This window comes from Leuciscus leuciscus (genome assembly GCF_965113295.1).
Source record: "Leuciscus leuciscus genome assembly, chromosome: 17".
Taxonomy (NCBI): Eukaryota; Metazoa; Chordata; class Actinopteri; order Cypriniformes; family Leuciscidae; genus Leuciscus; species Leuciscus leuciscus.
The window spans coordinates 1,919,175-1,935,294 of NC_138741.1; the positions used below are offsets into that span (position 1 = coordinate 1,919,175).

The 16,120-nt window shown below is 39.3% G+C and overlaps 1 protein-coding gene across 1 annotated transcript in view; it reads left to right on the forward strand.

The window, feature by feature from the left end:
* The window catches only part of LOC309478887 (cysteine-rich motor neuron 1 protein-like), a 58,272-nt gene that overhangs the window by 24,802 nt on the left and 17,350 nt on the right, over nucleotides 1-16,120 (forward strand). Inside the window, exons 4-6 of the mRNA XM_082142669.1 lie at nucleotides 6,530-6,709; nucleotides 9,091-9,294; nucleotides 15,550-15,678. Of these exons, the coding sequence (XP_081998795.1) occupies nucleotides 6,530-6,709; nucleotides 9,091-9,294; nucleotides 15,550-15,678 (513 nt within the window). The remainder of the gene's footprint in view (nucleotides 1-6,529; nucleotides 6,710-9,090; nucleotides 9,295-15,549; nucleotides 15,679-16,120) is intronic.

Genomic DNA, 16,120 nt, shown 5'->3' on the forward strand with positions numbered 1-16,120 from the left:
TGCTTTATTTTCCTTCTCGGCCTGGCCTGGACACAGGATTCTGAACTATGCAACGGTTTTAGTTTGTAAACAGTTATGTTTTTATGCGTATTTTCTGGCAACCCGTCACAATTTAAGGTTGATGGTTTAGCATTTGAAAATTAAGAAATTAAGACATTAATCATTATGACATCATTTTTATTATTTTGCACTATTATATATACAATATATTTCTTGTTTTGTTTAATATTTGTATGTAATAATAATCAAAAATATTTTATATAATTAAATAATTAATAATAAAATGAATACAAACTTGTTTATTAATAACAAAAAATAACGCAGAACTTCACTCTGAAACTGGTAATGCGCAATTCACTATTATAAATACAATATATTTCTTGTTTTATGTAATAATAATCAAAAAATAATAAAACATTTGAATGTAAGTAAATAATTCATAATAAATGAAATAATAATAATAATAATAATACATTTGTTTATTAATAATAAAAAATTATGCAAAGCTTCACTCTGAAACGGGCAACTTTCTATTTTTATATTTTTATATCACTATTGTAATATATTTCTTGTTTTGTTTAATATTTTTATTTAATAATAAAATACAATAATTAATTTTGAATAATAAATATTTTTGATTAATAATAAAAAATTATGAGAATTATTATTTTATACATTAAAATCACCCCACAGAGTCTATTATGATTCATTCTTTCCAAATAAAGCTATTTAAGTAATCTGGTGAAAATTCCTGTATTTATTCAGATATATTCACAATATATAGCAGAAAATCGAAATATTGCAATGTCAGTTTTTTGCAGTTTTTCAACGTGGCGTGCATCTTACTGCAGTGCTCACGGCAAAGCAACAGGCAACAGTTAAAAGTTCTCTAGCATTTGTATCTCTCAAACATTAGAGCATGGTGCTTGCAACACCAAGGTCTCGGGTTCGATTCCCAGAGAATGCATGAACGGAAAACATGCAATGTGAGTCGCTCTGGATAAAAGCATCTGCCAAATGCATAAAAGTACATTTAAAAAAAGTTAAGACAATAATTATAAATATAACTTTATTTTATATAGTGCCTTCTCAAGGTGCTTACACAGAGACAGGAAAACGGTAACATTTTAAACTACAATATGCATGCATAATGTTTTGAACTGGGCTTCTTTAATATTAGTAAGTAGTGCATAAGTGCAGAGATGAGACGTTCTTATTGCTCATGTTCATCAGTTATCTTTAGTGCACTTTAATAAGGACTGTTAAATAAAGTATGATGTTATTTTTCCTCATTAGCGACGTGAGAGATGTGTGCAGCTGTCACTGCATTAGTCAGATGAGTGTGTTTGTTCTGCTCTCTAATGTGTGTTTCATGTCCACTTGAACCTGAAGTAAACAGCGTCTCTGTTATAGCGGCACAGAAACCAAATCTCCCGCTTTTCTTTTCCTGAATGGGGTCCAAAATACACCCTGGAGAATCCCAGGGTCTCCATATCGGAGCATCTTATTCCCAACCGCACGGAATGAGGGAATTAACATACACAATGCACTCACTCAATGAGGAGTGTGTTCATGAGCGCCAATGAGAGACTCAGCGCTGAGGAATGAATGAACCAGTGAATGAATTGTGCGGATTTGAGATTGAATGAATGTAATGTTTCAGTGTTTCCCTCGGGAGTTTGTGGGACTAAGGCGGTTGGACCAATCTAGAGTAGTTCTGGGTGAATGTTTTGTGCATTTTTAAAGTTAAACACATCAGTCTAGTTCTAGTGCACTTCTAGAGCTAAATGAAGAGCGCCAACCCCTTTTCAGTGACCGAATTGTACAGAGTAACAGTTGAGTTGTGCATTGATTCAAAGACAATCTCAACACATTTGCGTTCCCCCAAGAAATGTTGCATTCATTTGTAAAACTTTGTTATCTTGCAAAACCTTTGCATTTCCCTATAGAAACTTTATGATGGAGGTAATATGAGGTTGGAGGAAAAACTATATATCAATGCGTTTGCATCTGAATGAAGTTTCTCAGGGGAACGCAAGAGAGAACACGAATCTTTCACATGTTTCACATAGTGATTGTTATTGGTCCTCATGTCACTGTCAGACGGGACAGATGTGTTGAGAACACTGGAACCGGCTCATCATGGCGGGTCAGGACGTGCTCAGACCATCAGAATCACATCAGAATCTTTATTCGTCATTATACAGAAGAGTACGACGCAATGATGTGCAATCCTGAACCACTGAGTTCCTGTTGTGAGAGCTGGACAGACAGGAAGTGATGAGGTGTGAAAAGGGGGCGGAGTCAGTGAGACAGGGCCTCAGTGTTTGCTCTGGTTTAGCGTCAAATATTCTGTTTTACCAACAATCCAAATTCCCGCGTTGGCCTCTTGGCCCGGCGCTAAATGTGTTCTGCGTCCTGGAACTAATGGACTTAAGGAGAAGCGCAGCGGGCGGAGGAAAAACTGCTTATGCTTCAGGCAGAAGAACACAAGGAGAGGCTGATGGGAAGGTTCAATAGGTCACTGATGGGAATGTGTGTGTCTTGAGTCAGTGTGTGAGAATAAGAGAGATCGTGTTACAAAGAAAGAGTCGTGTGTATAATTGGTATCAAAAATATCTCATTTGTTAACATTAGTTATTAACTTAAGCTTTCTGGATACTTTTGCACCTGAACAAAATATATTTCCTTAAATCACTTCATTTCATAGATTGGCGCCTGACGTACAACTGAAAATCCTCCAGTTTGTAAATCACTGAATTGTTTTAAACAGGGTTCGTACAAGGTGTTTAAAGTGCTTGAAGAACTTGAATTTGACTTTGAAATGCAAGTCTTGGAAAACCCTTGAAAACAGCCATATTTATGAAAAGATGCTTGAATTATTGGAAGACAATAGGCTATATTAGAATATATATAGAGTCATAGAGCTTATATATATATATATATATATATATATATATATATATATATATAATGCATTATATATATATATATATATATATATAATTATATATATATATATAATGCATTATCTATAATATATAATATATCTATAATATATATATAGAGCTTTCATTCTTTAGGGTCAATATACAGTATATATATATATTTTCAAGGAAGAAAACATCAGTTTGAATAAGGAGAGCGATATCTTTGTCACAGTATTTTCAATGGTTAAAGTTTCCACAGTCATTGCATGTGCTGTACTTTATTTGTTTTATGTTTTTTGATGCTTTTGTGGTTACATTTGTGTTTGATTAGGTCGTTATTGCATTGGCTGATGGGTAATTAGTTCAGTAATGAGGTCAGGTGTGTTGATTCACACTGATATATATCGTACCTGTCTATGATTGATGTTTACCTGACGAAGAGCCTTTGGGTCGAAACGTTGTTCATTTTAATAAATCCTTAGGAGCAGAAGTGTCAGTGTGCCGATTCTTGTTTATTTTGAGTTTTCACTTTATCTGTACCATTTTGTTGTATTCTTATTATTTTTTCATTTATCTATTTGCCTTTTTTATAATTTGAAAGAAAATAAAGACGTTTATTCTCTGATTGTAGTCTTTGAAAACCAAAACAAGTAATGCTTGAAAAGTCCTGGAATTTCATTTTACAGTATCTGTACCGTACCAGTGCCGTTTACAGTACCCTGATTAAAATATTGGAAAAGAACACAGTAATACCGTGGTGAATGTCCAAAAAACTAATAAAAATAGTATGCACTGTAAAAAATTGAATGATCAAATAAGTTATGACGACATGGGCCCTATCTCGCACCCAGCGCAATTGACTTTGTACACTGACGCATGTATCATTCCTATTTTGCACCCGACACACAGCGGACTCTTCCCTCCACAGACGCACGTCGGTAAATTAGGGAATGAACTTGCGCTCCCGGGGGCGGTTCAGCGAAAAGAGGAGGCGTGTTCCGGCGCAAACGTTCCCTGGTGCTATTTTGCAGTTTCAGAAAACAATTCCGCCACTGACCAGGAGAAACCTAGTCTAAAGTCAGTGGAGCGTTACGCATGTTATTCAGATGCTATTTTAAGGGCGCATGCTTGGCCATAATGTAGCGTGTGCACAACACACACACACTTTGCTTCTCTCATCTTCACACAGACGCAGCAGTTTTGATTTTTGCAAATCATACATTATTACAAGGAAAAATATTCCACACGAGGGAAATCATTGTGGTGTCCATGAAGATGTGGAAAAATAGGCATAAATCTAGCTTACACATTTACCCAAATTATTATACGCCTGTTTAACCGAAGCTAATTTGGGTGTGTTTCTCCATCCCCAATGTCACTTCTCTGTGTTTTACGGCCCTGATGAGAACGTCGGTCTCCTCGGCTGTGAACCGCTCCTGGCGTGCGTCTGGCAAATCCGCCGTTATAATAGCAAACCGCCATGGAACAAGCGCGCCTGCTCTTAAAGGGAATGTGAGATGACGCTCTGATTGGTTTATTTCACGTTACGCCCAAACCACACCTATGAGTAATGAAGCGACTTCAGACCAACACATTTTAGATTTGCGTCGGGCGCAAGAGTCATTTATCCCGCCGGTATAATAGCAACAGCGCCTGAGATCCGCCCACAAAGTTACTTGCGTTTCGCGATTGATACTTGCGTTTCAGATCGTTAAAATAGGGCCCATATGTTTTTACATTGCTTTAACACATCAAAATAAGTTCAGCAATTTTCAACTTAATTTATACAAGATTGAACTCAATTTAACTCATTTTAATGTAATATAAGTTGAAATGACTTGAACATCCAAGTTGATTGTACTTAAAAATTTGAGGCAGCAACTTTCTTTTTTTCTTTTTTTACAGTGATGGTCCCATGTCCAAAAGCCCAGTCATATCATGTTGTGATGTAGTGTGTGTCTTTGTGTCTGCGTTCCTGAGCGCTGGGTTTTCCGTGTCTCTAATGAGCCGTACTGCAGTGATCGTTCAGTGATTGTTGAGCTCTGGAGAGCGGGAGTGTTTCCGGCTCTTCCCGTCTCTCTGCCGTCGCTCATACAGGAGCTCTGGAGACCTCGGCTGCTGTGTGTCTTTGACCTCACATGTGTAAGTGTGCGTTTGTGCGTGAGTGAGCACCGATTACACGGCTTCGCATGCCACGTCTGAGAATGCCGGGATCACTGGGATCCTGCGCCAGAGGCTTCGCAGAAGTGCTGAGCTCATGGGTTTCATACAGTTGGAGGGGAATGCGTGTGTTTCTTGGTTTAATGTAGATTCAGTTTAATGAGCGGTTAAACACACCTCACCTTTATAAAGCCGTCCATTCACTGTTCAAACACTGGGAAACATGGAAGAATCCTGGAAATTCAATGCAGTGAAACTCTGTTTGATCTTCATGAATTTGATAACTTAGATTATCTGTCTATCTGTCTGTCTATCTGTCTGTCTGTCTATCTCTATCTGTCTGTCTGTCTGTCTATCTGTCTGTCTATCTCTGTCTGTCTATCTCTGTCTGTCTATCTATCTGTCTGTCTGTCTATCTGTCTGTCTATCTCTCTGTCTGTCTGTCTATCTGTCTGTCTGTCTGTCTGTCTCTGTCTGTCTGTCTATCTCTGTCTGTCTGTCTATCTCTATCTGTCTGTCTGTCTATCTGTCTGTCTGTCTGTCTGTCTGTCTATCTCTATCTGTCTGTCTATCTCTGTCAGTCTGTCTATCTCTGTCTGTCTGTCTATCTCTGTCTGTCTGTCTGTCTGTCTATCTCTGTCTGTCTGTCTGTCTGTCTCTGTCTGTCTGTCTGTCTGTCTCTGTCTGTCTGTCTATCTCTGTCTAACTATCTGTCTGTCTGTCTGTCTAACTCTGTCTGTCTGTCTATCTCTGTCTGTCTGTCTGTCTGTCTGTCTGTCTAACTATCTGTCTGTCTGTCTGTCTGTCTATCTCTGTCTGTCTGTCTAACTATCTGTCTGTCTATCTATCTCTGTCTGTCTGTCTACCTCTGTCTGTCTGTCTGTCTGTCAATCTCTGTCTGTCTGTCTAACTATCTGTCTGTCTGTCTGTCTGTCTGTCTGTCTGTCTAACTATCTGTCTGTCTGTTTGTCTATCTCTGTCTGTCTGTCTGTCTGTCTGTCTATCTCTGTCTGTCTGTCTGTCTGTCTTATCTGTCTATCTATCTATCTGTCTGTCTGTCTGTCTGTCTATCTCTGTCTGTCTAACTACCTGTCTGTCTGTCTGTCTAACTCTGTCTGTCTGTCTGTCTGTCTGTCTATCTCTGTCTGTCTGTCTGTCTGTCTGTCTGTCTATCTCTGTCTGTCTAACTACCTGTCTGTCTGTCTATAACTACCTGTCTAACTATCTGTCTGTCTGTCTATCTATCTGTCTATCTCTGTCTGTCTGTCTGTCTGTCTGTCTATCTAACTATCTGTCTATCTCTGTCTGTCTATCTATCTATCTATCTATCTATCTATCTATCTATCTGTCTGTCTGTCTGTCTGTCTGTCTGTCTGTCTGTCTGTCAGTAAATGATTCATATATCCTAACAGCAGGGTTGTGTGTTGTGTGTTGTGCAGTGTCCCCGCGGTGTGTTCGTGACGGACAGGAGTTTGCCGAGGGCGAGGTGTATCGCATGGACTCGTGCTGGAGGTGTCAGTGTCGAGGAGGAGTGTCCTTCTGTTCCCGAGCCGAGTGTGCCGAGCCGGACTGCCAGAACTTCTACATTCCCGAAGGAGAGTGTTGTCCCGTGTGTATAGGTATGAATATCATCGGTCTGAGAGTATATTCCTCACAACTGAACACAAACATCTCTTCTTTTGTACTGATAACCCTGGATGATTTTAAGAACATCAGTTCAGATTCAACTGACAGCTCCTGACAACCGAAAACCATTTTCTTTTTTTGTTAATTTTGTTTAATTTGTTAAAAAATTCTTGGGAACCGAACCCATGACCTCGGGATTGTGTCGTGTTCTACTGTTGCTTTGATTTGATCATTTGCACTGGTTTTAGTGCATTTCCAGAAGCTGGAACAGTGAAGCATCAGGAGCAACACCAAGCTCATGGATTCGATTCCCAGGGAAATCAAGAACTGATGGAATGTAAATGTGTAGCGGCGTGAATGCAATGCTAGTTGCGTTGGGAATGAAAGTGTCTGCCTAATGCATAAATGTAAATAAAAGTATGAATCTGATGGTTTCATCCTAAACCAGTCTCTTATAGTTGATTGCAAGATAAACTATGATGAGGAAAAAACTTCTAATTTTTGATGACTGGTCACCGACAGCAGCAGAGCAGTGAAAACACACACACACACACACACACACACACACACACACACACACACACACACACACACACACACACGTTACTGACGGCTTACTCTCCACACGCCACCATCTGTGAACAACACGTCTCAGATTTCAGTCACAGTAGCAGATCTGTGCATTACAGCTGTGGCCTTGTGCTCCTAAGGGTTAAAGGTCAAACTCATATAGTTTCTGTGAGACCAACTGTAGTCCTCAGATCAAATGTGTGCTCTTGTACTAAAAGTTTCAATCATACTCACTAAACTGATTCTTAGTTAATATTTTGCCATTCGAATGAATTTTCTAAACCTGACCCTGTGCAGAATTATGAGGAAAAAAAGTCAGAACTGCAATTGCGAAAGAAATTCAGAATTGTGTGGGGGTTTTTTTATTTTTATTTTTTTATTCAGAATCAGAATCAGAAAGAGCTTTATTGCCAAGTGTGCTTGCACCCACAAGGAATTTTTCTTGGTACTGAAGCTTCCAGTGCACATATACAAATACAACAAGAAACATAGTAATACAAATTCTAAGAATAAAATATATTAAAAATAAATAAAAATAGTATAAAGGTAAAAAAGTAGGGTCACAGTTGGGTTTAGTCCAAATTAACATTTACAGATTATGAACATATTTACAGTATTTTTAGTAGTATGAATAATATAAATATAAATATCACCTGAGTTAGAGAATATTGCAATTCGCAATTACCTTTTCCTTTTCTTTTTATTCAGTGGCGGAAATCATTTTTCATACCTTTGAGCTAGAAATAGATTCTTGTCTGAATTCATTCCCACTTTCCATTTATTCTTGTAATGCACAGTGTTATTTTAGCATTATTTACAGAATATACTAATAGAGTATTTATTAATAATTTGAATTAGCTTTTTATTGGATTATTGAAAAAGTAATGAGTTCCTCTCGACACTGACAGTAACAGCAGTGTGTGTGTGTGTGTGTGTGTGTGTGTGTGTGTGTGTGTGTGTGTGTGTGTGTGTGTGTGTGTGTGTGTGTGTGTGTGTGTGTGTGTGTGTGTGTGTGTGTGTGTGTGTGTGTGTGTGTGTGTGTGCAGATGTGGAGCTGCTGTCGGTGGACAGCTCGAAGACCAGCTGTTGGGTCAGTCACACACTGCGAGCGCACGAGTAACAGGAGTGTGTGTGTGTGTGTGTGTGTGTGTGTGTGTGTGTATGCAGATGTGGAGCTGCTGTCGGTGGACAGCTTGAAGGCCAGCTGTTGGGTCAGTCACACACTGCGAGCGCATGAGTAACAGGAGTGTGTGTGTGTGTGTGTGCAGATGTGGATCTGCTGTCGGTGGACAGCTTGAAGGCCAGCTGTTGGGTCAGTCACACACTGCGAGCGCACGAGTAACAGGAGTGTGTGTGTGTGTGTGTGTGTGTGTGTGTGTGTGTGTGTGTGTGTGTGTGTGTGTGTGTGTGTGTGTGTGTGTGTGTATGCAGATGTGGAGCTGCTGTCGGTGGACAGCTTGAAGGCCAGCTGTTGGGTCAGTCACACACTGCGAGCGCATGAGTAACAGGAGTGTGTGTGTGTGTGTGTGTGTGTGTGTGTGTGTGTGTGTGTGTGTGTGTGTGTGTGTGTGTGTGTGCAGATGTGGAGCTGCTGTCGGTGGACGGTTTGAAGGCCAGCTGTTGGGTCAGTCACACACTGCGAGCGCATGAGTAACAGCAGTGTGTGTGTGTGTGTGTGTGTGTGTGTGTGTGTGTGTGTGTGTGCAGATGTGGAGCTGCTGTCGGTGGACAGCTTGAAGGCCAGCTGTTGGGTCAGTCACACACTGCGAGCGCATGAGTAACAGGAGTGTGTGTGTGTGTGCAGATGTGGAGCTGCTGTCGGTGGACAGCTCGAAGGCCAGCTGTTGGGTCAGTCACACACTGCGAGCGCATGAGGATCAGTGGAAGGAGGACGACTGCACGTTCTGCCAGTGTGTGGATGGAGAACCGCACTGCACCGCCATGGCCTGCAAACAGAGCTGCCAGAACCCCGTCAAGATCCCCGGGGAGTGCTGTCCGTTCTGTGAGGGTACGACATTTCTGTATCTACATCTACATCTACATCTACAGTGGGTACGGAAAGTATTCAGACCCCCTTAAATGTTTCACTCTTTGTTATATTGCAGCCATTTGCTAAAATCATTTAAGTTAATTTTTTTTCTCATTATTGTACACACAGCACCCCATATTGACAGAAAAACACAGAATTGTTGACATTTTTGCACATTTATTAAAAAAGAAAAACTGAAATATCACATGGTCCTAAGTATTCAGACCCTTTGCTGTGACACTCATATATTTAACTCAGGTGCTGTCCATTTCTTCTGATCATCCTTGAGATGGTTCTACACCTTCATTTGAGTCCAGCTGTGTTTGATTATACTGATTGGACTTGATTAGGAAAGCCACACACCTGTCTATATAAGACCTTACAGCTCACAGTGCATGTCAGAGCAAATGAGAATCATGAGGTCAAAGGAACTGCCTGAAGAGCTCAGAGACAGAATTGTGGAAAGGCACAGATCTGGCCAAGGTTACAAAAAAATGTCTGCTGCACTTAAGGTTCCTAAGAGCACAGTGGCCTCCATAATCCTTAAATGGAAGACGTTTGGGACGACCAGAACCCTTCCTAGAGCTGGCCGTCCGGCCAAACTGAGGTGAGAGAGGTAAAGAAGAACCCAAAGATCACTGTGGCTGAGATCCAGAGATGCAGTCGGGAGATGGGAGAAAGTTGTAGTAAGTCAACCATCACTGCAGCCATCCACCAGTCGGGGCTTTATGGCAGAGTGGCCCGACGGAAGCCTCTCCTCAGTGCAAGACACATGAAAGCACACCTGAAGGACTCCAAGATGGTGATAAATAAGATTCTCTGGTCTGATGAGACCAAGATAGAACTTTTTGGCCTTAATCCTAAGCGGTATGTGTGGAGAAAACCAGGCACTGCTCATCACCTGTTCAATACAGTCTCAACAGTGAAGCATGGTGGTGGCAGCATCATGCTGTGGGGGTGTTTTTCAGCTGCAGGGACAGGACGACTGGTTGCAATCGAGGGAAAGATGAATGCGGCCAAGTACAGGGATATCCTGGACGAAAACCTTCTCCAGAGTGCTCTGGACCTCAGACTGGGCCGAAGGTTCACCTTCCAACAAGACAATGACCCTAAGCACACAGCTAAAATAACGAAGGAGTGGCTTCACAACAACTCCGTGACTGTTCTTGAATGGCCCAGCCAGAGCCCTGACTTAAACCCAATTGAGCATCTCTGGAGAGACCTGAAAATGGCTGTCCACCAACGTTTACCATCCAACCTGACAGAACTGGAGAGGATCTGCAAGGAGGAATGGCAGAGGATACCCAAATCCAGGTGTGAAAAACTTGATGCATCTTTCCCAAAAAGACTCATGGCTGTATTAGATCAAAAGGGTGATTCTACTAAATACTGAGCAAAGGGTCTGAATACATAGGACCATGTGATATTTCAGTTTTTCTTTTTTAATAAATGTGCAAAAATGTAAACAATTCTGTTTTTTTTTCTGTTAATATGGGGTGCTGTGTGTACAATAATGAGGAAAAAAATGAACTTAAATGATTTTAGCAAATGGCTGCAATATAACAAAGAGTGAAAAATTTAAGGGGGTCTGAATACTTTCCGTACACACTGTACATCTACATCTACTTCTATATCTATGTCTATATCTATATCTATATCTATATCTATATCTATACCTATATCTATTTCTATATTACTGCTAATTACGGAGCAACACACACTAGCGATTCACAAATCACACGCTAGGGCCTGTTTACACTACACATTACACATTTACACTACATAATCACACGCTAGGGCCTGTTTACACCGGGTCACTTCATGCGTTCTCTCAGATCTGATTTATCAGATTCCATTTACTCCCGGTCACATAAACGTGTTTTTGCAAAACGGATATAAATCCGATCTTCAGTTCCCGCGCGATATGCTGATTTACAGAGTTCACGTCACTGAGAGCAACAGATACGAGCTGCGTTTAAAAGATCATCAGCTCAGCTCAAAATCAAAGACCGCAATAGGAGAGAGCAGCGACAGCTCTGTGAGATCATTCGCTTCTTTACTTGTAATGAAGATGATTGTGTGTTAAATGTCTGCGATTTACTTTCACTTCGATTTGCGATAGTTTGCGTGTTGGCTTGATGAAGAGATGCTCATCTACGGTGTCATATCTGACTATAACATGTCATATAGCCTATAACACGCTCTCACATGCTTATCTTTAGCACTGTTGGGAGGAGTAACATTTAAACATGTGGTTTCACCGGATGCGTTTACACTTGTCCAGGTTCGTCCTCCTGATGTGGTTTGAGCGATCGGATTCAAATCCGTCTGGAATGCGTTTCGGAGAGCGTTTACACCGGTTTACACCTGATCTCTTCACGATCGGATAGCTAACCGACCACAGAAAGACATGAAGTGGACAGGAGTGAACATCCCGAGTGTGAATAGAGACGCACGCCTTGTCCAAACACACACACTTGCGGTCTTCACTCATCTACTTGACCACTTGCATGACGTATCTCCTCTATTTGGCCCAACTTTTGATTACTCGGTGGGACACACTTATAGTCTTGCAAAAAATGCATTTTTATTATATTTTCAATACTTTGCATGTTTAAATAAACTTCTACATGTTAAGTGATAAAAACAGTTGCAAATGTTGTACAACATTGAACCAAAATGTGCAACACTATGTTTTTACTACCAAATTAGATCTAATTATTTTAAATTACAGTGGAATGTTTTCCTCAACATCTCGCAGTTTTGGGGAACATGAGTTCCCGAACATAATGCATGCTGGGATACGCTCAGCTCTGAAGCGGTGTTGGAGATAGTGTGTGTTTAGTGTGCACTAAGGGCTCGTGTGCGCGCTCCCGAGTGGCCAAGACCACGAGTGTGTGTATATGGACAAGGCAGTGTCGACTCCCCACTGTTACTCTGAAGATATTACAGATATTAAAAACTAAAGTCACAAAGATCACGACCCTTCAGTGGGGGTTCTGACCCGGCGGCAAACAGGAAATGACATCACTAAAGAAGATTAGCAGTAACTGAGGGCATTTCACTTTATGAAAAAAAACTGCTAATTAATGAAGTAAATGAATATATATATAAAAATGTAGTTCTAAATTATATTAGTTGAAACGTTGTAACAGATTCATTCACAGAAGTATATAATAAAGTATTTATATTATAAATTATATAATAATACTAATACAATAATCCTATATAATAATCCATAATATGGTTATAATTAATTTATTATCTATTAAATTATGGAATTAATTATAAAAAATTTAATAATTAGGTGATGTTTATGTATCCATGTAATATATATAAAAATATAAATATAAATGTAAGTACATTTAAAAAATAAGTAAAACTCTGCAAATATAGTAATTTAGTATATTAATGAATATAAGTAACTTAATAAGTTATAATAATTCTATTATAATTATAATGTAATTTATTATATAATAAATTATGTCAATTATATAAACAATTTAAATGGTTGTGTATCTATAATATATGAGGGATAATCCACATTAACTGATTTTAATGCATGACGTGAAGTTAAACAAACGCCTGACACGTATTCAGATCGTTTAATGCACAGCTATCCATGGATTATCTCGGTTATACCATGGTCATCCAGCATTGCTGTGGATTATCCCGGTTATACCACGGTCATCCAGCATTGCTGTGGATTATCCCGGTTATACCATGGTCATCCAGCATTGCTGTGGATTATCCCGGTTATACCATGGTCATCCTGCTTTACTGTGGATTATCCCGGTTATACCATGGTCATCCAGCATTGCTGTTGATGTTTGTTTTCATCAGTGACGGCTCATTCAGATCAAGGGTTCTGCTCACTTTAAATCTGTTCAATAATCAGCATTTATTTGAATTAATTATTGAGAGAGAGAATGGTGATCACCAGAGCACACCTTCCAGCCAATCAGAATCGAGTATTCAGACAGACCATTGTGTGTGTGTGTGTGTGTGTGTGTGTATATATACAGTAGTCAACATTTGAAGTGGATCAAAACCTTTCATCAAAGTTATGCATGAATTTTTAACATTACCCATTCTTGTCTTAGGACAACTTTGATGAACGTTTTTGATCCACTTCAAATGTTGACTACTGTATACACACATATACACAAATCCACACACATATACACACATATACACACACATATACAGAATGTTAGTTGAGTCGCTGTAATGGAAGCACAGGTTCAGTTGCTACAGGCTGAAATCTGTCTCTGTTTAGCGGTAGCTCCAGATATTGCCAAGGGTTTATTGTATCTGGAGCTCTTGAAACACACACACACACACACACACGTACAGCCCATTAAAGCTCGAGCTGACGTGTGCTCGACTACAGAAGCTTTGCCTTCACCTGCTGTCCTTAATTATACATGATGATTTTCTGGAAGGATAATTAGTCACACCTCTTTACCTGCGTACGTGCCGACATGTTTGCAGTTGGTGGTTTAGCACATGTGTGATCCCAGCGTGTTCCTCTACAACAAAAGCATCTTGTTGAGGTTTGACGGCCGTGTTTGATTTAGAGAATCTCAGCATCTTCGCCTCATAAGGCGGTTTCACCGACACTCGTTCATCACGGCTGTCAGACGAGGAGAATCACTGCTGGTAATTGCACTGTGTTTATGTGTAAGCGATGCAAACCGGACGCTTCTGTTTGCAGTTAAACAGTGAAACTGTGAGGATGCGTTTGTAGAGAACGACCCCCGGATCGGATCACATGGTCTGTGCCAAACACCAGATGCATCTACAGCTTCACGTCAACACGAACACGCACGTCTTGCAACATCCACCAGTGTTTACCACAAACATCTGAGCGGTTTGCATCACAGCTATAAATCTTAGATCTTCTGGAAAGTAGAAAATAGTCGAAGTCAAATCAAATCCAAAGATCCCAGTAAATCTTATCTTATGTTATTCTAAATGTCTTCATAAGCAAAGTATGGGAGGTATTTGGATCATTTAGCATTTAGCAAATCTCATTTCCCAGATGATCGAGTTGTTTACATGTTTACTTGTTAAGACTAAAATTCATCTAAAAAATGATTTATGTGTCACATACAGTATATACACGAGTGCTGGGCAACAATCAATCGTGATCAATCGAGTCCAAAATAAAAGTTTGTGTTTACATAATATATGTGTGTGTACTGTGTATAATTCTTTTGTATATCTAAATACACACATATGCATGTATATATTAAAGAAATATTTGCATGTGTGTATATATATACATGCAGTACAGGCCAAAAGTTTGGACACATTACTATTTTTAATGTTTTTGAAAGAAGTTTCTTCTGCTCATCAAGCCTGCATTTATTTGATCAAAAATACAGAAAAAAACAGTAATATTGTGAAATATTATTACAACTTAAAATAATAGTTTTCTATTTGAATATATCTAAAAAAAATATATATATTTCTGTGATGCAAAGCTGAATTTTCAGCATCATTACTCCAGTCTTCAGTGTCACATGTGACATCCAGTCTATCACATGACCCTTTAGAAATCATTCTAATATGATGATTCATTATCAAAGTTGGAAACAGTTCTGCTGCTTAATATTTTTTCATAACCTGTGATACTTTTTTAGGATACTTTGATGAATAAAAGGTAAAAGAAAAAGAAAAAAGAAGCAATTTAAAAAAAAAATTGAAATCTTTTGTAACAGCAATATACACTACTGGTCAGTCATTTGGGGTCAGTCATTTTTTTTTATTTTTTTTTTATAAATCAATACTTTTATTCAGCAAGGATGTGTTAAATTGATAAAAAGTGATAGTAAAGAAGATTTATATTAGGCCTATTAGAAAATATTTTTTTTATTTTGAATAAATGCAGTTCTTTTTAACCTGTTATTCATCAAATATATTAAGCAGCAGAACTGTGTCCAACACTCATAATAAATCAGAATATTAGAATGATTTCTAAAGGATCATGTGATAGACTGGAGTAATGATGCTGAAAATTCAGCTTTGCATCACAGAAATAAATGATAATTTAACATATATTCACATAGAAAACAGCTATTATTAATTGTAATAATATTTGTTCTGTATTTTTGGTCAAATAAACGCAGCCTTGGTGAGCAGAAGAGGATATAGACTGCTTTCCTGAGATGTTTACTGTTTTTTAGCTTCATTAATTGTGAAAAGAAACAATAACTTTCTCTCTTCCAGAGCCGTCATATGAGACGGTGAGTCCGTTGCTCTGCCCACCGCTGGAAAACTGCTCTCTCTCCGGGAACGAGTGTCCGTTCGGCTTCCAGCAAGATCCCAGCGGGTGTTTGCTGTGCCAGTGTGTCAGCAGTGAGTGCACACACACACACACACACACAAACCCATGAGAACTGTGTTGCGTGCAAACCGCTCCAGCATACTCCCAAGTCTGTGTTTGAGAAAGTGCCAACGGCCCGCAACACAAGCAAACACTGACTCCAGCAATAATGATCTCAGACACGAATCCACCTCACAAATATGAACAATATTCCCCACGACAGGAATTATGCTGAAGCTTTTTTCTCATGTGAGTTTAAGTCAGTGTCGGGTCAGTCGGACGCTTGGGCATCACGGGGCTCGTGGGACTGGAAACTGCTCTGAAGAATTACGTGTAGTTATTAGATAATGTGCAACTCTAACATCATTTTAAAAATGAAGTTTGGGATTATCTGCACCACTGGCAGCACCAGTAGGTTTGCTAATAACAAATAATTAGATTTGACTTTTAAGCATGGGCGCGGGAACTATAGGG